The sequence below is a fragment of the Apodemus sylvaticus genome, chromosome 2 (genome assembly GCF_947179515.1).
Source record: "Apodemus sylvaticus chromosome 2, mApoSyl1.1, whole genome shotgun sequence".
NCBI lineage: Eukaryota > Metazoa > Chordata > Mammalia > Rodentia > Muridae > Apodemus > Apodemus sylvaticus.
Window position 1 is genome coordinate 65,267,265 of NC_067473.1, and position 24,097 is coordinate 65,291,361.

Genomic DNA, 24,097 nt, shown 5'->3' on the forward strand with positions numbered 1-24,097 from the left:
TAAACCATAAGGCTTGGGAGTTCATGGAAAGATAACACAAGTGCTTATAATCAGTTGATTGTGGATAATGTTTTGAGCCATTCAGGGTGGTATAATAAAAATCTTCACACTTCATAATTTATAAACAGCAGAACTTTATTGTCATTGTAGGCTATAAAGTCTAAAATCAAGGTCTTCTCCATTTCACCAATGATAGCTTCTCACTGGGCTTCCATGACTCAATCACTTGTCCAGAGGAGTCATTTCTTCATAGTATCACATACAGTATTAGGTTCCAACATATGAACTTGAGAGGGACATTGACCTTCATGAAACAGTAGAAGCCATTTCTACTATCTGCAATAGGGTTATAGAGTCTCATTGTGTCAGTCATCTCAACCTGACTGCTATGCTGATATTTTGGACTAATCACTTCATTAGCTGCTGTCTGGGAAAACAGACAATTCAAGCACAGTGTTGAAATTACAATAATTCAGTCAACTTTCTGTTATTATAACAAATATCCAAGATAAGAAGGTTATAAGGGGGAAAGGGTCTCTATATTTTTGCTTTCAATTTCCAAAGCTCTAGTCTTTGGTTCTATTACTTCTGGCTGATGGCAGACTATTTGATGAAAGCATAAGAAGGAACAAAATCTCATGGTGAGAAAATGACAAACAGTAAAAGGAAGAGATCAGGGCCTTACAATTCTCACTAAGCATACACTTCTAATAACTTAAAAGCTCATGCTAAGCCTCACCCTTGAGTTTCTAACAGCTCTCAATGCCATTGAGTCAGGGACCAGGCCTTTAACACATAAGATTGTAGGGGACAGCCAAGATGCAAACTATAACACAGAGTATTGTGAGGCAGAGAATGTGGTTAGGTTGGTGTCGAGCTCTGCTCTCTACTACACATATACCTTCAAAGAAATTGCCTCACTTTGGAGATCCCCATCTTCTTGTCTCTAAAGTAAAGTTGACTAGACTAGAGGATCTTTAGGGTTTTTCATGCCTGTAGTCTCTTATCTGGTCTGTTTTCCTTTGGTTGCTTAGGGACTGGCTATCCAAGCAAGGAAACAATTTATAGACATGACATTACCAGGTGACAGGATAGGACTTCACCTTCGAGGTGGCTACATATTTCCTACCCAGGAGCCAAACATAACCACAGAAGCCAGGTAAGTTCCAATGTCTTATTACTACTCTGAAGCTCAGTGAGGCTTCATGGGGGGAGACAAGCAAGAACCAAGAGTACATGGACCAAATGAAATACCTCTACTGTCAGCAATCTTTTCCTTTCAAGGCTGACCCCAACTTTTCTTCAGAACGATAAACATATTTTCACTTTCTTTCTCATTTTGAATTAAATCAGATGACAGGAACAGTCAAAATAATCTTCATGAGAATTTCCCTATGGTCAGACATTATCATGAGGTGTATCTGCCAATACATGAGAAGAATTTGGTAGGGGGCAAAAGTTAATATAGTTTGGAGTTTCAGGGCTCAGATTCTGGAGGAGTTCAGTTGAAACTCTGGCCTGACAACATCCTATATGTGTTAACTTTGGACAGTATCTCTGTGTTCACACTTGTTACTGGTAAACTGGAGAGGATGATGGCCAGATCTATTAGCACCTTTGTGAGGGTTAAGTGAATTAATATAAAAGACAGTATCTGGAGCATGTTCATAAGAGTGCTTGTCACAGGGACTAATCAGCTTTGTTAAAATGATCACAATCCTACCTCACCCCACTGTTGTTCTTACATTTTCTATATTCTGCTTTTCTATATTCTGTTACTTTTTCACACCTGTGTTTTCACAAAATGCTAACATCTACTCAATTTCTGGGTTAGACTCTGGAGGATACACCCAGAGGCATCAAGGGGTAGATTCATTAAGGGAAAATTCATGCCTTTGTTCTTTGTCTGAAACTTGGAATTATTTTCCTCAGCCGGAAGAATCCCTTGGGACTCACCATTGCCTTGGATTATAAGCGAGAAGCAAAGGGTCATCTGTACTGGGATGATGGTGTGTCTAAAGGTAAACTTTCTCATTGACCATGGTGGTGGTTTATCACCAAAGGCTTTGTAATGAGGCAACAAATCCATTGTCATGGATATATTTCAGTATTATAGAAAATTTGGTAGCTTGGAAAATTAAAACTCATTCTAAAAGTTCTATTATCTAAAGACAATGTATTAAAATATACCTCACATGTACACCTTATGCATTACTGATATAACTAAAGTACAGTATTGCATCTGATTCTTTATTGTATATCATCATTAACATCAAGCAATACCTTCTCATTACTAACTTAGCAAGGTGCTGTTTCAGTTATCATCAAGAAAGATATATGTAACATAGGTCTTTTGTTTTGCACTGTAAAATGTGATATGACTACAACAGAGAATGAATGAATAGAATTAGAATTTATAAATGTTTAATACATGTTATTAGGATATATGCAAACCACATGGATATGATTATACCATAAACATTGACCTTGACAAGCTCACACCTTAAGAAGATAGAGAACCAGAAGGAACATTAAGATATTTTAAATGCCAGCAAGTAGAGTCATAGAGTGCCATGAGACTTCAGAGAAAGTGGTGTACTGAGGTTCTACTGAGATTTACAAAAGGGCTTTTGGTTGAGCAGAACTGTTTCCAGAAGAATTCAAGTAAGGAGTATGCAATTCCATACTTTCATTGTTTCCCATAGTAACAGTATACATACATTACTTCATCTCTTTCAGGAACAGTGTCTGAAAAAAAGTACATTCTCTATGATTTCTCTGTTACATCTGTAAGTACTGTGTTTGTAGATCACACATTTCATGTTCCTTATTTCCTTTTGTTTTAAGGTTGTGGTATTCTATATGTGTTTTTATTTCCCTAAAATTCATGCCTAAGTCTTAAGTTAGTGCATTTGTTATAATTTAAATGACATGTGGACTATTTTCCAAAGTGAATGTCTATTTTATATTTTAACCACTAATGTGTAAGTGATGCTGTTTTTCTACATAATTACTTGCATTTGAAGCTTTCAGTGTTTTTCATTTTACCTATTATGTATGGCATTTTCTTGTGACTTTAACTTTTTTTATTATTTCTTCAATGACTAGTCATATTGAAATCTTTGCATATGTCTATCCTTTTTATATTATGTTGCATGAAATATCACATTTTTTCTATGGCTGTCTAGATGGTTTTTGTCATTGGTTAACAGCTCAGTTTTAATATCTATACTTCATTAAATATGTGGTTTGCAAATACTTTCTTCAGGTATATAGGCTTTTCTTTCCTTTTTAAACTTTTATTAAGCAACTATTGAAATTTGTGTATGCCTAATTTATTATTATTTTCTCTACTGGATGCTGCCTTTTGTTGCCATGTATAAGACCTCTACCTTGCCTTAAAACCTTAGTGTTCTCTGGCATTTAATTTCTTTCCAAAAATTGAAGTGTTATTATTATTATTTTATTATTTATGATCAATTTTAACTAATTCATATATGTCAGTCTTAGATCAAAGCTCAACTTTTTGCCTATATAGGTCCAGATGCCCCAGCACCTTTTTGAAACAGCTCCCCCCTCTACTATACTGTTTTTGAAACTTTTAAAATATCACTAGAGCCTTTTGTATAGAACTATATTCTGTATACTTAGCAAAATGTGCTAATTTCCCTCGGAGTGCAGCCCCATCTACTTCTGGGTTTAGCTCAGCTTTGATACTTTTTAGCTCTGTTTTTATAAATAAGTCATTCAATTTATCTATGAATTAGTACCTTCATCTTTAAAAAAATGGAGATTTCAACCTCATAGTTTACTATGAGTCATCCAAATGAGATAATATATGCAAGATACTTAGCATAGTGCCTGGCATATATTAAGCATCCATGAAATTTAGCTTTTATCATTAACACTAAAATAAAAATGAAAAATTACTTTGGAACATGAGGATGTATGTGTGTGTGTGTGTGTGTGTGTGTGTGTATTTGTGTGCCACTTGGGTTTTGTATGAGCTTGGGTCTCTTTCTTTGCTTTGTAATTACTGAAACTTTCTCTAAGTTGAAATCATATTTTCTGATCAAACAAAATAAGAAAAGATCCACTTAACTGAAAGTGGATAGTGCTGCTGTCTGAGTCAATACCTTCTCTAGGAGTAGTTATTGATCAACTTAGGAAAGAAAATCAACTTAGAAAATAAAAGCAGAGACTAACAAAACATCATGGATTTCTGGAGATGCTAAATGTATACATCCAATCTCTAAACTGACTTTCTCCCCCTTCCCAGAATCGTTTACAGGCAAAAATTATAAATAATAATTATGTGGATCCCAATGACATCATGTTCACATACATCAAAATCTTGGGGATGGACAAAGAACCAACTAATATTTTATTGAATAACAGTAACATCTCCATTTCAAGCTGGGACTACAGTGCTTCAGCAAAGGTGAGAGATCATTTTATCTACAGGATTCTAGCTGAAGCATTGATCTCAAGGATTTCTGATAGCTTTCCCTCATTTGCCTTTATGAGTTTGGATAGTCACAGAGACAATTCTCTTCCTGGGACAGCCATCATATCATAGAAGAAAGGTACGCATGCAACTATGAATCCTTTCTCTTATTGGCATTGGAACTTTAAAGAAGATGGCAAGAATTAATGCCCTAATAGAAGTTCTTTTCTGCTAATTTAAAACTAGATAAGATGTCCTCCAATGGAATGGTGAAAATGAGGTTCTGGGGTATTTGTTGTTTGTCCTTTGTTGAAGTTAGAGCCACCCTTGAGATGTAATTGATATTTTCCCTTGCTGAAGTTGCTATCAGCTTTTTCATGCTCTCACATAAGCGGGAGAAAACATAAGCTATACTCTGACTTAGTTATCATTGAGTGATAACTTACTTGATGAACTCTTATAGAGGATTATAGTTATTAGCTAACTCACTTACTTCCTGAGAAGTTCATTATTTCTTAGGTAAGCTGTCTTCCACCAGAAAAATAACATAGGATAGGAACAAAACTTCTAGGACTAAGCACAATGAGGTACTGATATTTGTTATTTTCTCCCCATTGTAAGATCTTAGGCGTGCTGTTAAATCTATATCATGGAAACAAACACAATACTCATAGCACTGGGTTACTCTACAGAATTAACACATATAATATGTAATATGATTGTCACACTGCTTGGTGTCTATGCAATAGATGCTCAGTAAAAGTGAGGTATTGATTACTGCCATCATTAGTCTCATTTACAAGCACCATAGCAAATGGATAACAAGCCTAAAACTGATAGATATACTGTGATCCTGCTCCACATTACATACATTCATAATGGCTCCAAAAGGTTAGGAATCAAGCAAGTTCCAAGTATTCTGGGTGAGGTTGGAGAAAGAACTTAGTAATGACTTCCCTACCATCAGCCAAGGACAATATCTCCATAGCTCCGAGTAACCTGGTTTGTCATTGGAGTCTTCTCTTTCCCTAGGTATTGATCATTAATGACCTCACAGAACTGAAACTGGGACAAGAATTCTCCATTGAGTGGAATCTTGTAGTCAGTGACCTGGAGAAGTTTAACTGCTTCCCTGAGGATCCTGCAGTGTCAGAGGAAAGCTGCAGGCAGCGGGGGTGCCTCTGGGAGGTAATGACCACAATGACCAGGAGGCTGGACAAATTTAACAACAGTTAGCTGATCAGCTGGAATGAGATTAGAGAGGTTGGGGGCTTGATGGTCATTCTAAAGCTATGCTGATATGCATTTCACGAACTCCATTGTGATAGGTGATCGATATGTGTTGTTCTCAGATACACTGTATCTAAAAACTCATTGCTATTCTAACCATTTCTTTATGTCATTCTCCTGAGTGTGTGTTTGCATGTGTCCAAATTCTCCCTCCAAATAAATACACTAACCATATTGAATTAAAGCACATCTTAACTTCATATTAACTTGATCATCTGCAAAGATATCTCTAACATGTCAAATGTATACTACCAAAGCTTACAACTTATCTTTTTTTTTTTTTTTTTGGTGAGGATCAATGCAATCCACTTTTTTGAAGTTCACTCTGTGTTAACTGGCTCATTCAGTAATTAGAGTCCGGAAATTGTAGTGTAAAAGTTCACCAAGGATTCTTCCTACTGTTCCAGCAAACAACTACTCCTGGAGTGCCTACGTGTTTCTATGACACCATTCCCCAGTATGCTGCCAGTAACATTCAGTACCAGCCCACAGGCATCTCCATGGACTTGACTCTCCTGGAAAACTCAACATCAGCCCGGGCAGCAGCAGCTCCAAGAGTTGTCTCTGATCCTCTTTCTGGAAAGATCAACTTTCTTAAACTGAATGTGACATACCATACAGAAAATATGCTACAGGTCAAGGTAATTCTCACATGACAGTAGTTGTGATTCTTTTCTTTTTGTAATACTTCTCTCCTGTATTACATCTCCCTAATTATACTTTACCCACCTTTCTCCCTTCTAAGTCCCTCCCTTTTACCTCCTGTCTCCCCAATATCTACTCCTTCCCTTCCTCCTCTCTTTCCCTTCAAAAGAGGGCAGGTCTCCCAGCGATATCAACCAAATATGGCATTACAAGTTTCAATAAGTCTAGGCACATACTCTCATATCAAGACTGGATGATGAAGCAACCCAGTAGGAGAGAAAGGTCCCAAAGAAGGTTTAAAAAGTCAGAAACAGTCCTCACTCCCACTGTTAGGAGTACAAAAAGAGCATCGTGTTCTTAATACGGATGTTTTGATTCAAGGCTTTGTACAGATGAGGTCATTGAAAGACTGTTAATGGCCCAGCATGGAAATACATGCCTTTAATCCCAATACTCAAGAGGCAGAGATAGGTGGATCTCTATGGACATTGGTCTATTGGTCTGAATGTAAAGTTTCAGGCCAGCCAAAAGTACACGGAGACTCTCACAAATGAGCAGACAGACAGACAGACAATTACTACAATTCCTTATCTTACAGATACAAAAGCAGACGCTTTGAGAAGTAAAGGTCAGAAAGGGGTAGACAGGTAGTCATGATATGAACTCAGATCCACCACAGTTTTGCATCTTCTGTTGTAATCAGTATTCTACATCACACGTCATTAAAACCCATCTTCCTGAGAAGCATGAGTCTGCTTTGTGGGAAACACATGGAAGAGACTCTAATTTACTCCCAGGGGTTTTAGCAGTTTCTGTAGTGGGCACTGTGAACATGTATCAGCATCACTGGAAGATCCTCTTAAAATTTCTTTTTCTCCCCTTCCCAGATTTACAGTGCTAGTAATAATAGGTATGAGGTCCCAGTACCCCTGAACATCCCATCTTCACCACTTGGCTCCTCTGAGAACTGCCTGTATGATGTAACTGTTCAGACCAACCCATTTGGACTCCAAATTCGACGTAAAAGCTCCGGTACTATGATGTAAGCTCTGTTTATTTGTTTCTAATCAAAACAACTACAGATCTAATTACAATGATTTTGATTACTGCAGGAAAACCCCTAATCCCTGAGACAACCTATAATTATGAGCATGTTTGTTGAAGTCAATATGAATTTCTCTTGATTCTCTAGGAAATTTATTTTTCTACCAGTCACTGACTCAGAAAAAGTAATGAAAGATTAAAAAAAAAGATGTTATTTGATTTCAGAAAAAGAAAACATGCTGTTAATTATAACTCCTATTTAGAGCGGGAAACTATTTAGTAAGCACAACAGATGTCATAAGCCATGAAAGCTCTCCATTAAGCATCATCAGGAATGACTGAGCAGACAAGAGAGGAACAGAGGTTCATAGCAAGACAGGAATGGCTTCTTAGAGTTTTTGCTCCTATTCTTATCACAGACAACTCTTTCCATGGTATTAAGCATGCAAGGGTTGTCAGCCATCAATCAAGCCATCTACCAGGTTTTGTCCTACCGTTGAAGGTCTGAATTTTCCCTGAGAAGAAGTTCCCTGCCCCATTAGAGATTGTCACTTTTATGGGCATGTGTGTATTTCCTGTGTGGGACTTTATTTGATTTGACTGTATATCCAGTTTTCTCTATTTCTGTGTTCAGGAAATTTCTTGTAATCTCAAATAGTTGTTTTAAGAGTTTCAAATTTTTCTGTCACACAGTGGTTTTGGAGACCTCATTCATAGGTTCTCATGAGCTGACATATCAGGCTTTAAAAATTGGTTGTAGAAGGATAAATGAGACATGGTCTTTCTTCTCAGTGAACCCATGGCCCAGAAAAGGGACTCTCTTACAAATCACAGAATATAAATGCAGATGTGAAAACTTAAAGTTTAGTTGTGGCCACTGTTATGTTGTGGTCATTTCACATCATTTGAACCTGGATCCAGATAATTGGAGGCTTCCAAAAGTGTATTGTGTTTTCTCAGGTCTGTGATCATTAGCTTACCATAAAAGTCTGCTTTTACATTGCAGCTGGGATTCTCAACTCCCTGGCTTCACCTTCAGTGAGATGTTCCTTTCCATTTCAACTCGTCTTCCCTCTCAGTACATCTATGGCTTTGGGGAAACAGACCATTCATCTTTCAGAAAAAATATGAGTTGGAACACATGGGGAATGTTTTCTCGGGATGAGCCACCATCGGTAAGAACGTGAATAAAATTAGCAATCATGTACTCTTTATCTAAACATACTCAGATTCTTACTCAATATTCACAAATATTCTATATTCATCAGCTTACCCTCGCACTAACCAATTATGCTCTCAAATGCACGAGGGTGCATATCATGTTCTTTTGCTTGCAAAACATTTAATTTCTCTACTTCTGTGGAACAAGTTTTATTTATTTCACAAAAAAAATACAGTAAGTGCTCAACTGAAAATTTAAGGAGACAGTGTCTGTTTCTGCAATCAAAGCTAAAATAGATTTATGTAATAATAGTAAAAGGGGCACCGAGTATAGATCTCACACATTTTTTGCTCAGGAGAGAAGACAAGGTCAAATAAGGCTTTGTGAAGAACATGACAGGTGAGTTCAACCAATATGATTTGACTATTTGTTTTATAATTTATTGGAGTTTCTATTTATAGTTACCCTATTGTGTAGAAGTTAGGTCTATTTCTTCCTCCCAGTTCCATGCTCCCAGAAATAAGATTCAGACTCAAAAAATATTTTTAAATACTTTCATCATATAGCTAGGCTCTTCTCTGACTAGATCAGAACTTAAAATAACTAATTTATTTTAACCTTTATTCTGCCATGTGGCTGGTTACCTGGGCTCAGGTACCATGTGTCCATCTCGTCACATCTTCCTGGGGGGCATCTTCTGCACTGGCTCTATCCCAGAATTTTCTGCCTCCTGCATGTTCTACTTTCTATTCTATCCTTTCTTACAGGCCATAGGTTTTTTTTTAATTGAAAAATGATATATACATACAATATACAAGATAATCTCTCTACACTGTAGTTCTTTCTTACAGTATAAGAAAAATTCCTATGGTGTTCACCCTTATTATATGGCATTGGAAGATGATGGTAATGCCCATGGAGTACTCCTGTTGAACAGCAATGCCATGGGTAAGACAAAGATACACACTCATATGCCAGTCATATACAACTGTTACCACACTATTGGAGTCAAGGATGTTACAAGAAATAAGGATAGTCAAGAATAAGGAAAATATACTGGCTTTCATTTACTCATCCATTAATTCAAGATTTATTAAATACTCCAGACCATATAGTAAATGTAAAATTTTAGCTATCCATAGCCCCTTATTTTTTGTGAGATTTTAGCTTCTATTTCACAGGGTGACATATACTCTTCGATACTGTATATTTTATTTTAGGCACATGGAATCCACCTCAATCCTATTAACTAAGGGAAAACTTTCCAGAGGTGGATATAAAGTAGTGAGGATGAAATGGCCAATTTTAGTATAGATTCTCTATCTGAGTGATTTATAGCTCATTACCAATTTGGATTTTTCCAATCTTTATAGATGTGACACTCCAGCCCACCCCTGCCTTGACATACCGCACCATAGGAGGGATTCTGGACTTCTATATGGTTTTGGGGCCAACACCTGAACTTGTAACTCAACAATATACCCAGGTTGGAAACACATCTATCCACTGACAAACCGTCATGTATTTGTTGCATGTTGATATCATGTTCTTAACACTAACATATGATTCTTTTGTTCATTGTACTCATGGGTGCTCCAATGAAAGGACTGGTATTATTGAAATCTAAAACAATTTTTCAAAGAGCTTTTCCTATTTCTGCTGGACAGTGGCTTTGTAGATCTCAGTCATATGTATACTCAAGCTGACACTCCAGACTTTAGTGCTATGGGGTACTGTCACCATGTTAAGAGTCCACCTCTCTCTTGACCACTTGCTCAGTATTCCTTTGTAGAATCTGTAATAAAAAAATCATGATGGAGGTCTCAGGTTTCTGGAGTAATCGCTCAGCAATTTGAGAAAACCTCAACTATAGTGTTTCACCTCCTTGGCCGTTCTACACTTTACTTCCTTATTTATCTTGAGTGAGAGTTCTCAGAACTCAGTAGAATTGACCAAGCTTCTTCCTTATGAACTCTAATAGGATCTATTTATTTCACTTAGAATATTTTAAGCTAGTATAAACTTTTGAAAATAATTGTGGGGTGTGAAATGGTGATTAAGTGAAAGTACACAGCATGTAAGGACGAAATTGTAGTAATTGATATTTTATTTTTTATTCTAGTTGATTGGTCTACCAGCCATGACTCCATACTGGGCCTTAGGTTTCCAACTGAGTCGCTATGGATACGAGAGTGCTGCTGAAATTAGCAGTTTGTATTCCGAAATGGTTGCAGCAAATATTCCTTATGTATGAACCTCTTCCTCTGCTTCTCGTTTTTTGTCTTAATTGTAAAATGAAAATAGGTTCATATGACTTAAATCTGTGATTACTTTGGTATAAGAAAAGTATCTGTGGAGATAGTATTTTCTAGAATGCTTTACAATTATATATATTATATGCTACCTTTTTGCATGATAAACCTTGATTTGCAAGATTCATGAGCAAGAGTTATGTATATGCCCTTCAGCAGGCATTGGGATGGATGCAGGAAACATATATTCGTTTTGGCTTTTCTACAATTCTATGCTTCTCCAAATGAGTTTCATCTAGAGTCATAAGGCAATGCAGGTGATTATCACTTCAGTCTAAAGGGAAATAATTTGCTTTCTTTTTTCATCTGCATATTAACTACTTTACCTATTGTTCAATACCCCAGTGCAGAAACCTCTTATGAGGCTGTGTAGAGGCAGCTATAAAATGACACTTCTTTAATGAATAAATTCAGTGAAATTTACTGTACAGACAAACACAGAAGCAGACAAACAATCAGATCTGAAGTCTGTTTTTTAGGGAATGTTTACTATCTACCCCTGAACATTTCAATAAGCACTTTGATGGGCTCACCAGGTTTGATATTAGAAAGTTGCGGGGGGGCGGGGGGGAGAGGAATGGAAGGAGGGAAAGAGGGAACAGTAGTTGAAGACGTAGATGACAAATGTAGACAATTGACATGTGAGTAGGAATCAGAGAGCAATTTCAGCATGTGGAATTGAAAAGTATGCAAAGAAGTATATTAGAAGTTGGAATTTACAAGTAACCCAGGTTGGCTCAGGAAGCAGGGGCAGAGCCTGCAGAGCACCTACTGTCCCTGCAGAGAATCTACTGTAGGACCCTGAGCATCTTGCCTCTTGCTTCCTGTAGGATGTCCAGCATGTAGACATTGATTACATGGACAGAAAGTTGGACTTCACCCTCAGCCCCAGCTTTCAAACTCTCAGCGTTCTGATTAATCAAATGAAGACACATGGCATGAGATTCATTCTCATTCTGGTGGGTATTATGACAGAGGTTTGGTTCTCCTGCTTAGGGTTCCAAAATAGTTCCACTGGGAGAAACTGGGTGATGGGTACAAGGAATTTTGTATATTTTGGAAATTTTCTGTAACCCCTTAAATAAATATTTTTAAAAATTTTAAGCAAATAAATAAGGAAGGAAAGAAAAGTCCAAGATACCTTAAAGGGGTAATTTTTTTTTCTTTAGTATATATCTTTGTGTCTCTGGAATGCCACTCAGTGATATTTTGCTCTTGCTAACGTAAGAGCTGTGGAAAGAAACACTGAATACAGCAAACAGAATTCTGCACTGCTTCTGGCTGTGCTTCAGAGATCCCGCTGTGTCTCAGTCTCATTTTTCCCCCAGGGAGGAAGGGATGCTCAAGACTGTTTGGGGCTTGTCTATGAGCAGTTTGGCATGCTTGTTCATCTCCTCTTTGTTCAGTTCATATTTGCGTGGTTATATTAGTGAGATTTTATGGGTGTAGCTTCTGATGTTACTAGGAGACAGGATCTCTCAGCAAAATTCAGGATCCTCTAGTTCTTAAGGTCTTTCCATCTACTCTTGTGCAATGTTCCCTGAGCCTTGGGTATGGGAGCATTTTGTAGATGTATTCCCTGGGGAGGGCTTGGAGGGAGGAATGGAAAGGAAGAAATGTGGTAATTAAAATGAAATCTCAAAAGCACTTTACTTTTCCCCCCAAAATATTCATATTGGTATCATCCTTATAAGTTATGAATCTCAGGACTTTGCTGGTGTTTTTTGTTGAACTCACAAACAGACCAGAATGCAAATGTGCTTAATTATCAGCAAGTGAATCTTTTAGTTTCCAAAATTAGAGTATGGCTTCTGTTCATTTATTAATTGATTTATTTGTTGAATGTTGGTGTTTGAAGTTCATTATTGTAGAGTTGTAGGGAGAGAATAGATTATTAAATAAGATGGCATTGTTTTCTTAAAAAATCACTTATCCTAGTGGAGTACGACTATAAAGAAATAAGTATTAAAATGTAATTTTAGACAGTGATGTTTTGCTTGACAATTATAAACCAGCATAATATAGAGATGAGCTGGGTCAGTATGAGATGCAGTTGGTGGGGATAGCTTCTTTAGTTCTAAATTGGGTCATAGAATAGAATTCTTTGCTTCCCTAAGGGTTATTGCTATTACACAGTGGTAATGTTGTACATAGCCCCTCCTCTTGAAGGTAATATTAGTCTTACCAATCTGGCTTATTTGGAAGCTGTTTTCCAAATATAACCATATAAAATTTATGACTAACCATCACTATTTTCTTTTGTATTGATTATTTTATTTATTTACATTTCATATGTTATCTCCCATCCCAGTTTCCTGTCTGCAAACCCCTTCTTCCATCCCCCTGCCTCCTGCTTCTATGAGGGCACTTCCCCCCACCCACTCCTGTTCACCGCCCTAGCATTCCCCTATGTTGGGGCATTGAGCCTTCACAGGACCAAGAGCTTCCCCTCCCATTGATGCCAGATATTGCCAGTGTCTGCTACGTATGCAGCTAGAGCCATGGTCCATTCATGTGTACACTTTGGTTGGTGGTTTAGTCCCTGGGAACTCTGAGGGTTCCAGAGATTGATATTGTTTTAATTCTTTTTTTCTCCTGCCCATCTTCCTTTTTGAATGGAACTATGTGTAATTGGGGGGAAAATCACTCTTTCATATTCTTAGTTTCTGAAAATCTCCTCCCCATTTTATAAGCTACAGCTCTGAGTACGTACTTTCTATAGTAGAGGAAATTTCATTTATTGACTAGATTTTTATTCTATTTGAAAGAGATTGTTGTTAAGAATTATGCATTTTCCTCTGGGTACCGGTAACTATATACTTCACTGATTTTGGTAATGTACTCAGTAAAGACATCTACTTTTTTAAAAACAATATTTAATACTACTTCTTGGGTCACTAATGAATTGTGCACTTCATTCTGCACTATGAATTGTCAGTTTTTGGTGTGGAAGTTTCTTGGAGATGTTTCATTCATATCTTTTATTTTAAAACTCTTACCACAGGATCCAGCCATTTCTGGTAATGAGACACAATATCTCACATTCATTCGAGGACAGGAAGACAATGTGTTTATCAAATGGCCCAATTCCAATGACATTGTCTGGGGAAAGGTAAGACTTGAGAAAAATAGCTATATCTTCTACCTCACTGTATGTTTCTATAAATTCTGTAAATATATGCTGGATGATGAATACATTACAAAACAAGAAGGAATCTTTCTGATGCTACCTAGCACAGCAAACATTAGACCCAAAGTTACAGGTGAAATTCTCTAAAACATGAAATGGTGTCATTACTTACAAATAATCTGATATCCCCACCATCATATTTGACATGAGTGTTTTTAAAACCAAAATTAATAATCCATTAGGTCTCTGATATCTGTGTCTCTACCACATAAATTTAAAATAAACATTCACTTTGGACCAATAATTCTCAAAAACAAAACAAAGCAACAACAAAACACCTAACTCTTTATCTTGTTGCTTTGGATTTTTTTCCTACGGCTTCAATCCTCATCCCACATGTATGATATCAATGATAATTTATGCAGATTCCTGGAACCCAGATGATAATAGCTCCTAGATTCAAATGTCTTTCCTAACTCTATCACACTCTGGTCTGTCGCCCTAGGTATGTGCTCTCATTTTGAATGCTGCCTTCTTACCTAACACAGTGGAACTTGAGCTTCAAGATATGAGCTGTCACATCTGCCCTCTTTTAAGGCTCTCAGTACCTGCTTTAACTGTGTTATAGGAAGTGTCATTGACTGCAGAAAGTATTGTATACAATTATGTAGGAATTTTGTGAACGCTTAGGAAGCAAGCAGTATTTCCTATTGAAATCCCAGAATATATAGATCCTGGAAGAGAGTTAGGCATTACGTGCTCAATAAGTGTACTCTGGTGATTTTTCTATGTGTATAGTTAATGTACCGCTAATTACAAATAATATTGATTAGTACTATAGAGTGTTAGTGCTACATATACTACTCAACAAATATTGATACTGCTTGAAAATATTGAGAAAAAGCCTAAAGGATTATAAAGTTTGTATGGCAGAGTATGTGATGACATATGAATTTATGAGGGGCCCAGCCTTGGTCTGGAAGCAAGCCAGAATGTCAATCAGTCATTTCTTTAGCATCATATTTCACATTTATTTGTAAAAAAAAAAAAGATTTTATAGGTAAAAATTAAATAAGACCAGAGCCAAGTAATCATTTGAAATATTATTGTGCAGAAGATACACTTAAGATGAAGTTAGTTACTTGAGTTCAAAATTTAAAAGATGAAAATGTGAGGAATAATTCAGGACACCCTGGTTAATTCTGTTCATTCAGATTTTATGGCTTAATTTATGACAAAGATTGAGGCACGTGTAGAGTTGCCTTCCTTTGGAGCTTTGTGTGAAAACCCCTCATGGTCTGTGTGCAGATATTTAAAGGTTTTGATTTTTCTTATTTGTCTAGGTGTGGGCAGAGTTGCCCAACGTTAATGTGGATGCATCCCTTGACCATGAGACTCAAGTTAAGGTGAAGTTGAACAGAATTTTTTAACATTATCATAAATATTTGAATATTTATGTTTTCTCTTAGTGGATAAGTAGCTTCCTGTTTTTGCTTAAATAGCTTTAACTTGAGTCTGCTTGCCTGGTAGTCAGTTTTAACAGAAGGAAATGCTTGAATGAAAAATCTGACTGCCAACCAAAATGGAAGGATATAAAAGGAAAATTATCATGAAATTCCATGAATCACTATGTGTTCAATAATTTACGATTCAAATATAATGTTGCTAGAAAATAGTGAACCAAAGTCTAGAATGTATTCCCAAGTACTAAACTACCACAAGCAGATGTTTTTGGATGAATTCCTTGAGGACCAAAAGCTATCAGGCTAGAAGAAGGAAAGTCCTTGGCTTCAGGCCTTCTGTTCCATCAAGCCTATATACTTAGTTACCATGCAGCACATATTTCCTCCTTAGGTTGGCCAATCTACAAGAATCCCAGGCATCTTTACAATTCAACTGTTTAGATACTGTTAGTTTTCTGTTGTCCATGGTTAATATCAAATTCTACAATAATTCTTTTTCTTTAAAGGTGCTTTTAGAGGGCTTTTCCCGCTCCTTCCATCTTTGTATCCATTGTAAACTGAAGCAACGGCAGCAGAAACACTGTTAGTTCAGAGTCTGGGCAGGTCGCAAGGCTTGCCCATTTCCACTTTTGTCTTCAGTACTCTCCTTTCAGGATAGGGAGAGATCTTTTGCATGAAAGCCTGTGTTGCTCTTCCAGCTATACAGGGCCTATGTTGCTTTTCCTGACTTCCTGCGTACCAGCACAGCTGCATGGTGGAAGAATGAGATAAAAGAGCTCTATTCAAATTCTCTGGAACCACAGAATAGTCTGAAGTTTGATGGTCTGTGGATTGTAAGTGTACCTTTAATTCTCTGAACTCATAAGCAGTTAGAAATAAGGGAGGCACTTTATAAGCTATCAGAGTAGGCAGCTAGGACTGGATAACTGAAAGCAAAGTACTTTAGTTTCTAGGACCAGGAAGAGCAGAGATTATTGTAATGCTACCCCAGGACATGTCCAGTAGAGGAATCCACTGAGGAGGTGTATCAGCTGCTCAAGATGTTAACACATGGGCAACAGGAATGCCAATGCCTGGGCAACAGGGAGGAATATCCTGGCATCTCTTATTTCCAAATGGTCAGTCCCGTGACTTTGCTTCCCAGATGACACATCCACTCCAAAGCCTTCAAGTGCCTCCTGCAAGACAGGGAAGACCTGGGAATGGACAAGGAATCAATTTGGAGATTGATGGGATGTCTCTGAGAGAAGTCTGTGAGGGTTCTTCCATTTGCATCTTTCTAGGGGTGGAATTCATTCATTCCAACTATGTTTTCTCATCCCACATCTAGACTCCTGAAACCCTAAGCAAATTCTAAGCCAGCTCTGAAGAGCTGCTAGATGCTAGGTCAGAGTAGAAGCTCACAGTGCACACAGAGACAAACTTGAGTCCTGTGATTGCTTTGTGGCCTCAATAGCTATTGACCTTTCAGTACAGACAACATACTGTAAACTCGTGACAGAACACAAATTTATCCAAACAGATAAGTCAGAAAGTAAAGAAATGTAAGCAGTTTTGAAAAAGACTGCTTTTGAAAAGCAGTTTCAGAAAATTATGAGATGTTTTCTCTAACACAGGGATTCTTAACCTTCCTAATACTGTGATCCTTCAATACAGTTAGTTCCTCATATTGTGATGACCCAAACCATAAAATTATATTCATAGCTACTTTATAATTGTAATTTTGCTACTGCTATGGATTATAATGGAAATGTCTATGTTTTCCATTGGTCTTTAGGTAAGGCCTAAGAAACAGTCCTTCAAACTCCAATTGAAAACGACTGTTCTATAAGAAAGAAAATTGTTGTTGGGAAACCCAAAACAATGCATAGTTAGTCCCAAATTCTTGCTGTTGCCTATATTCTTACTTAAGATAGACTGATTTTATTTTTATTCTACTGACAACAAACGTTCTTTTAGGACCTCCACTCCTTGCAATTGAGCTATACATTCCCCAATGAAAGGTTTCATTTCAAGCATTGCTTCTGAGTTATTACAACTACTCAGAGTATTTTTAAGGCTATTCCAGTAGTAGAATCATATGTAAGGATGGGACTATAATAAAAGGTATGAAATTCTTAGACAAATGGATGGAACTGGAGAATATCATCTTGAGTGGGGTAACCCAATCACAAATGAGCACTCATGGTATGCACTCACTGATAAGTGGATATTAGCCTAGAAGTTTGGAATACCAAAGACACAATCCACATATCACATGATGCCCAAGAAGGAGGAAGAACAAAGTATGGATCCTTGGATCATTTGTAAAAGGGGGGAAAATATACCCACAAAAGGAAATACAAAGGCAAAAGATTGAGCGGAGTCTGAGGGAAAGACCATCCAGGGACTACCCCACCCAGGAATGCACCCTATATACAGTTACAAAACCCAGGCATTATTATGGGTGCCCACAAGTGCTGGCTGACCAGAGCTAGATATAGCTATCACCTGGGAGGCTCTCCTAGTGCATGCCAAATACAGGGGGCCACTCTCACCCAGCCATTGAACTGAGCACAGGGTCCCCAATGGGGGATCTAGAGAAAGGTCCCAAGGAGCTGAAAGGGTTTGCAGTGCCATAGGAGGAACAACAATATGAATCACCAAGTACTCCCAGAGCTCCCAGAGAGTACACATGGAGTACAAATGGAGTTATCCATGGCCCCAGACACATGGGCAGCAGAGGATGATCTTCTTGGACACTAAATGGAGAAGAGGCCCTTGGTCCTGGAAAGACTTGATGCGGTAGTGTAGAGGAATACTAGGACAGAGAAGCAGGGGTGGGTTGATTGGGGAAGGGGAGATGGCTCACTGGATTTTCAGGGGAGAGGGGAACCAGGAAAGGGGACAACATTTGAAGTATAAATAAAGAATATACCTAATTTTTAAAAAAAATCCTAAGTAATAAGTAAGCTAAACCTGAAAACACAGCTTTAACCTGCCCAAACACTGTGCTTTAAGAGACTGTGCCACCTAGGCATTCATCCCATATACAGTCACCAAACCCAGACACTATTGTGGATGCCAACAAGTGCTTGCTGACAGGATCTTGATATAGCTGTCTCCTGAGAGGCTATGCAAATACATGACAAATACAGAGGTGGATGCTCTCAGCCAACCATTGGACTGAGCACAAGGTCTCCAATGGAGGAGCTAGAGAAAGGACCCAAGGAGTTGAAGGATTTTGCAGCCCCATGAGAGGAACAACAATATGAACCAACCAGTACCCCCCTGAGCTCCCAGGGATTAAACCACCACCAAAGAGTACACATGGAGGGTCCCATGGCTGAAGCTGCATGTGTAGCAGAGGATGGCCTTGTCGGACATCAAAGGGAGGAAAGGCCCTTGGTCCTAAAATGGTTCAGTGCTCCAGTATAGGGCAATGCCAGGACAGGGAAGCAGGAGTGGTGGGTTGGTGAGCATGGAGAGGGAGGATGGGATGGGGGATTTTCAGAGGGGAAACCAGGAAAAAGGACATTTGAAATGTAAATAAAGAAAATATCTAATAAAAAAAGTGGTACTGGAGAAAAAAAGAAAAAAGAAAAGGTAGAGGAAGATTGTAACAGCCACTGGCTACAGATACAAAGTATTTGAATAGAGAAATAAAAACAGGCTTGTTGAGTAGGGGAATAGATTAAGATATTTCATTAAGTGCTGGGTCCAATGTTATCTCAATTATTTTCACTATAACATAACTTTCTTAGGACTAAAACGGTAAACTGGAAAATTTACGGCTCCACTCCAATAATCTGATGTGGATCTTTTAATTCCACTTTGATCTATGACAAGGTTAAAGACAAGGATTTCACAACCTAGTCACTATTTTTAAGATTCATGTTCTGTTTAGAAATGACATGCCGCCCCGATATGACAGACTCTTTCTTTGCCTGCTTACTTCAGGATATGAATGAGCCTTCAAACTTCGTGGATGGAGCTGTCGGGGGCTGCCGCAGTGAAATTCTCAATAAACCACCCTACATGCCAGGTATGAGTTCTTTCCCGCTCAAGATTCTCTTTCCTTTTAGTCTTGTATTAAGCCAAAATTTTTTTAATGGGAAAGGGAGGGAGCAAACATCCTTTCACCATAACATAAAATCCACAAATAGAATATCTTTGAATATATGCAACATAGTAAGTTAGTAATTAGACAGAAATAATGACATAATGCTTTATAAAAGAAACTAAGCAATATACTTGATTGTATGGATGGCTAAAAATGTATTGTCCACGTTTTAAATAAACCCATCTATATGCATGTAAATCTACTTGCCCCAACATACAAGGTTTTCTGATTAGAGTTTAGAAACTAAACTCTCTATCAACGTTCAGACACTTTAAGAAAGATTCTGTACCAGAATATGGAGTAAGAGGCTTTGGTCCAAGACGTCTCAGTATATTGAGTCCTCTTACCACAAAGAAACCCAAGAAATGAAGTTCTTAAAAGCACTCTATTTGCAACTAGAATCCAGGCTTCTTAGTGTCTTCATTATTGGTCATGTCTCCATCCATCCAACCATCCATCCATCCAACCATCCATCCATCCAACCATCCATCCATCCATCCATCCATCCATCCATCCATCCATCCATCCATCTACCCATCTACCCATGTACTCCTTCTTCTCTTAATTTTATATTTATTAGGCAACTGCTGACTAACCAGAATGATTTAGAAACATCAATACAGAATTGATTTGAACCAGAGCTATTTATTCCCTTGAGAATATTACCACCTAGTGGAAGAAAAAGTATTAACATCAAAGGAGTTTGTCATGGTGAGACTGAGCTGGCACATTGTTTGAGTTAAAATAAGAGGATACTTTATCCAGCCTACATGTTTTCCTTAGCCTTAATTAATTATGAAATCACAGGGTGTTGCTTTTCTACATTAAAAAACCCTCAAGCTATTAGACTTGTTATGATAGACATCAACATATAAATCAAGATGTATGGGAAATAATTCATTATTTCTCCCTCAGATTTGGAAGGCAGGAACGTGGGCCTGAACAGCAAGACTCTATGCATGGAGAGCGAGCAGATCCTTCCAGATGGCTCCCGGGTGCAACACTATGATGTGCACAGCCTATACGGGTGGTCCCAGACCAGACCCACCTACGAGTGAGTGTGCTTTTATTGCTGTTGGCAAAGATAAAGGCTGGCACAGGGAATTAGGCTATATTTTCACTGTAAGCATAGTTTATAATCCTGTTTGTGAGACTCCTAGATATTTCAGGTATACATAAGAGAAAACAATAAGGTTGTATTTGGAGGTTGTATGTGTTTAGGTCTTAAGCATGGCCCATTGCCATATTACATCCTTATTTAAAATACCTCTATATAAAAGAAATATTGTCTCAATAGAGACCACTATAATAGCAAATTTTGTTAATTGGTCTGGAAGTCTTTACTTTCATCCAAGTCCTTTCCCTTCCACTGTCCCTTTAAGTTCCCAATCTTTCCATCCAGCCCCATTATCCATTTAATAATAGGATGGATCGTATTTTACTTTAATAAGACACACTTTCTCTTAGTTTTTGTTGAATATATTTATATCTTGTTTAATCTCCTTCCTTACCAAGTCTTTTCAGCAACATTTCTATTGACTACATTTTTTTTGGTGTATATTACATTTTTGTTTTCATTTTCAAGTGGTTTTTGTTGTTATTGTTAGTGTTGAAATTTACACATTTCCAGTAATAAATAATATCTCTTCACTGTCCATAGAGTTAGCTGTTGTTTTGTTATTTGATTAGCGCCTTTTCTCTACAGCCATCAGTTTCCTTTCCTTTCTCTTCCCTTTCTCCCCTCCCCTCTTCTCCCTTTCCCTCCCATTCTTTCCCCTTTCTTTCTTCTGTCTCCTCATATTTCCACCACTACCATCCTTTCCTTTAGAGACTTAGATACCTACAGGCTAATAGAATCAATCAGTATTCAATCAATCCCTGATCAGAGAGTTTCTCAATTAAATTCTCACTAAACAAAGGTGATGAAAAATGGGAAAGATACGGAAAGGCCCTGCAACAGAAGAGACCAAACTCTACTCTAGTATGGACTTTGAAACTAAGGTCTGGGGAGGTTTTAGGAGCTCTCTGTCTCTGTGTCTGCCTCTGTCCCCACATCTCTGTCTCCACCTCTGTGTCTCTGTCTGTCTGTCTATCTGTCTGTCTGTGTGCGCGTGCTTGTGTTTGCTAATTGGCCTTACTTTTTAAAAAAGGTGTTTTCTCTGGTCTTTGTAGGCTCCTTTAAGGCTGCCTCCCATTCCCCTTTAGAGCCTGAGGGGGTTGGGGCCTACTAACTTCCCTAATGATTGAATTTCAAAGAGATACTTTTCAGGCCTTGGGAAGACAATTCTGATTCTAAATCCCATGACATAGGCTTTTCAATAAAAGATCTCCAAGGGGCAAAGAAAGAATTCCTAAAGTCAGTTTTTAAAAAGAGAACCATCTAAGAAAAGTCTGTCCAAAGGCCTGGAGTGTGAGAGATGCTCATCTAAGGTCTGCTTCTGCCACACTGAGTGCCTGACCTCTTAGTCCTTTACCTTTGCCAAGGGGAAGTAAATGCAAATTTAGGAGACTAAATGGCAGCCTTCCCTTCCTTTCTGGCTTCTCTCTGCACTCTAACAAAGCTTCTGGGCTTTCATGCTCTTCTCTGGGAATGTCCCTGAGCCTGGGCCCACACAGTGTTCAAGGTGCCCCAGAAAATGCTTGCCCTTTACAAGGATTTCTATGGCTCTACTCCTCCAGGAATCACTTTTAAAATGTTAGCCAAATGTTTTACCCCAAGTGATCTTGCCAGCACAAGGCTTAAGTTTTGAAAACTAATTCTCTACAGGTGGGAATTTTTTCTCAGTCCTGATCTGTCTTCTGAGTCAAAACATGTCGACAAGGAGCCCTCAGAACAGAAGCTGTCTGGAGAACTGATGTTAGAAGAGACTATTTAATGGTTTGAGGAAAAATACTTTTAAGAAAAGCGAAAGGGAATTTAGATTTCTTATTTTACTGTGAATCTGTGTGAGGAACAAAGTTATGCTTCAAGTTTTAATTACTGGGACTATAAAGAGATCTATAAAACAAAATGCCTCCAGCCTGTGAGCCCATCACCTAAGGACATCTACTGGATTAGAAACAAAGTTGGAGGCTGTTGTTCATATAGATACAAGCTACCTGCTCTCATGTCCCTAGAGGTGTTTGGTTGATCCAACAACACTGGGGGTGATTGATCTCACTTAGGCAGGAGATAGGAAGGCAGGAAATATGTGAGGATAAAGACTGGAAGTATATATTCTTGTGAGTTTGCCTTATAAGCATCTGGCCAACATAGCTGGTAGCCATTTTGGAGGGAATCCAAAGTGGACCTGGCCAAAGTCTATTATTCTGGCCAGTATTTAATTAACACTTGCTCCAAATTTAACTCAAAATTTTGGTAGTGGTCTTATTCTTGCCCGGTGAGATTAAGAGCTGCAAGCTTTGGGTTTCTGTGGGGTCCTGGGGAATGGGCTGAGGGAGAGTATCCTGAAGAGAGACAGTTACAAGCCTCACTGTCTAGACAAGATTTAATAGTTTCTTTGGGGCAGATGATTTTTATCATTTATTGACTGTTGGCTTCTGAGTTCAGAAATGGTTTCTTTCATCTGTTCTGCCTATATAGTTTATTTTATTTGAAGAAAAATCTCACAGATGTCCTTTTTCAGGTTTTGGTTGTTTAAGGCAGACTTCACTGTAAACATTCTCTTATCAAAATTTAAAAAAGTCATTGAGATCTTCTTTTGTGCAGGAACCTCCTCTGAGCTCTAAGGGTAACAATGAGGACATAATCCCACCTCCCAGAGTCATAATCAAATTGTTTAGGTTTTTGTTTTTGTTTTACAGGATAGAAAGATATTATCCACTCCTACGGTCATTTTCATTCAGTGTCTCTGTGTCCTCTGCCCTCTCTTCCTATTTCTTGGACTTAGAGGACTTAGGGTGTTTGCGATGAGCTATCCACAGGCAAGGATATTAAGCGATATCACGGTTCCTAGAAACATTTTTGTTAAATTTTTACTCTTTTTTTTTCATTTTTCAGCTGTTCTTTCATGATGTCACTGTATTTACACGGGTCTAGTTTCCTCTTGCCAGATATAAGTTTGGGGTCACATAGAAAGACCTTACACGAACCCTTTAACTGAAGCATTTGGACATGGCAAAAACTTTACTTTTGATCCAGAGGGTATACATGGGGTGGTATATAAACTTATCACATGACTGCTCCATTATGTGGTTAAGAGAAGGGGCATGTTTGTTTGTTTGTTTGTTTGTTTGTAGATATGAGAGAGAACAACCAGAGGCATCTGGAAGAGAACAGAGAAGAGAGAAAAACAAACTGGATATTGCCAGGGCTAGAAAAGTGGGGGAGAATAGAGGGACACAGCATGAGAGATGAGGTGAGAGAGTAGTAAGAAAAGCTGGGTTACAAGAAGGGTGAGTGGATGAGTAGCAGCAGGGGAGCAGGAGATAGGTGTGAGGTGTTGAAATAAATGATGCATGTGTGAGTGGGGACAGGGGGGGCCTGGCAGCTATGATATGCT

At 38.1% G+C, this 24,097-nt stretch overlaps 1 protein-coding gene across 1 annotated transcript in view; it reads left to right on the plus strand.

Moving 5' to 3' along the window:
* Mgam2 (maltase-glucoamylase 2 (putative)) overlaps nucleotides 1–24,097 on the plus strand; it is a 102,258-nt gene that overhangs the window by 59,628 nt on the left and 18,533 nt on the right. Inside the window, exons 21-37 of the mRNA XM_052172841.1 lie at nucleotides 1,035–1,159; nucleotides 1,933–2,021; nucleotides 2,740–2,789; nucleotides 4,280–4,441; nucleotides 5,480–5,635; nucleotides 6,145–6,378; nucleotides 7,270–7,424; nucleotides 8,433–8,601; nucleotides 9,440–9,536; nucleotides 9,962–10,074; nucleotides 10,711–10,836; nucleotides 11,731–11,859; nucleotides 13,905–14,012; nucleotides 15,374–15,436; nucleotides 16,192–16,326; nucleotides 19,433–19,517; nucleotides 20,511–20,649. Of these exons, the coding sequence (XP_052028801.1) occupies nucleotides 1,035–1,159; nucleotides 1,933–2,021; nucleotides 2,740–2,789; nucleotides 4,280–4,441; nucleotides 5,480–5,635; nucleotides 6,145–6,378; nucleotides 7,270–7,424; nucleotides 8,433–8,601; nucleotides 9,440–9,536; nucleotides 9,962–10,074; nucleotides 10,711–10,836; nucleotides 11,731–11,859; nucleotides 13,905–14,012; nucleotides 15,374–15,436; nucleotides 16,192–16,326; nucleotides 19,433–19,517; nucleotides 20,511–20,649 (2,135 nt within the window). The remainder of the gene's footprint in view (nucleotides 1–1,034; nucleotides 1,160–1,932; nucleotides 2,022–2,739; nucleotides 2,790–4,279; nucleotides 4,442–5,479; nucleotides 5,636–6,144; nucleotides 6,379–7,269; nucleotides 7,425–8,432; nucleotides 8,602–9,439; nucleotides 9,537–9,961; nucleotides 10,075–10,710; nucleotides 10,837–11,730; nucleotides 11,860–13,904; nucleotides 14,013–15,373; nucleotides 15,437–16,191; nucleotides 16,327–19,432; nucleotides 19,518–20,510; nucleotides 20,650–24,097) is intronic.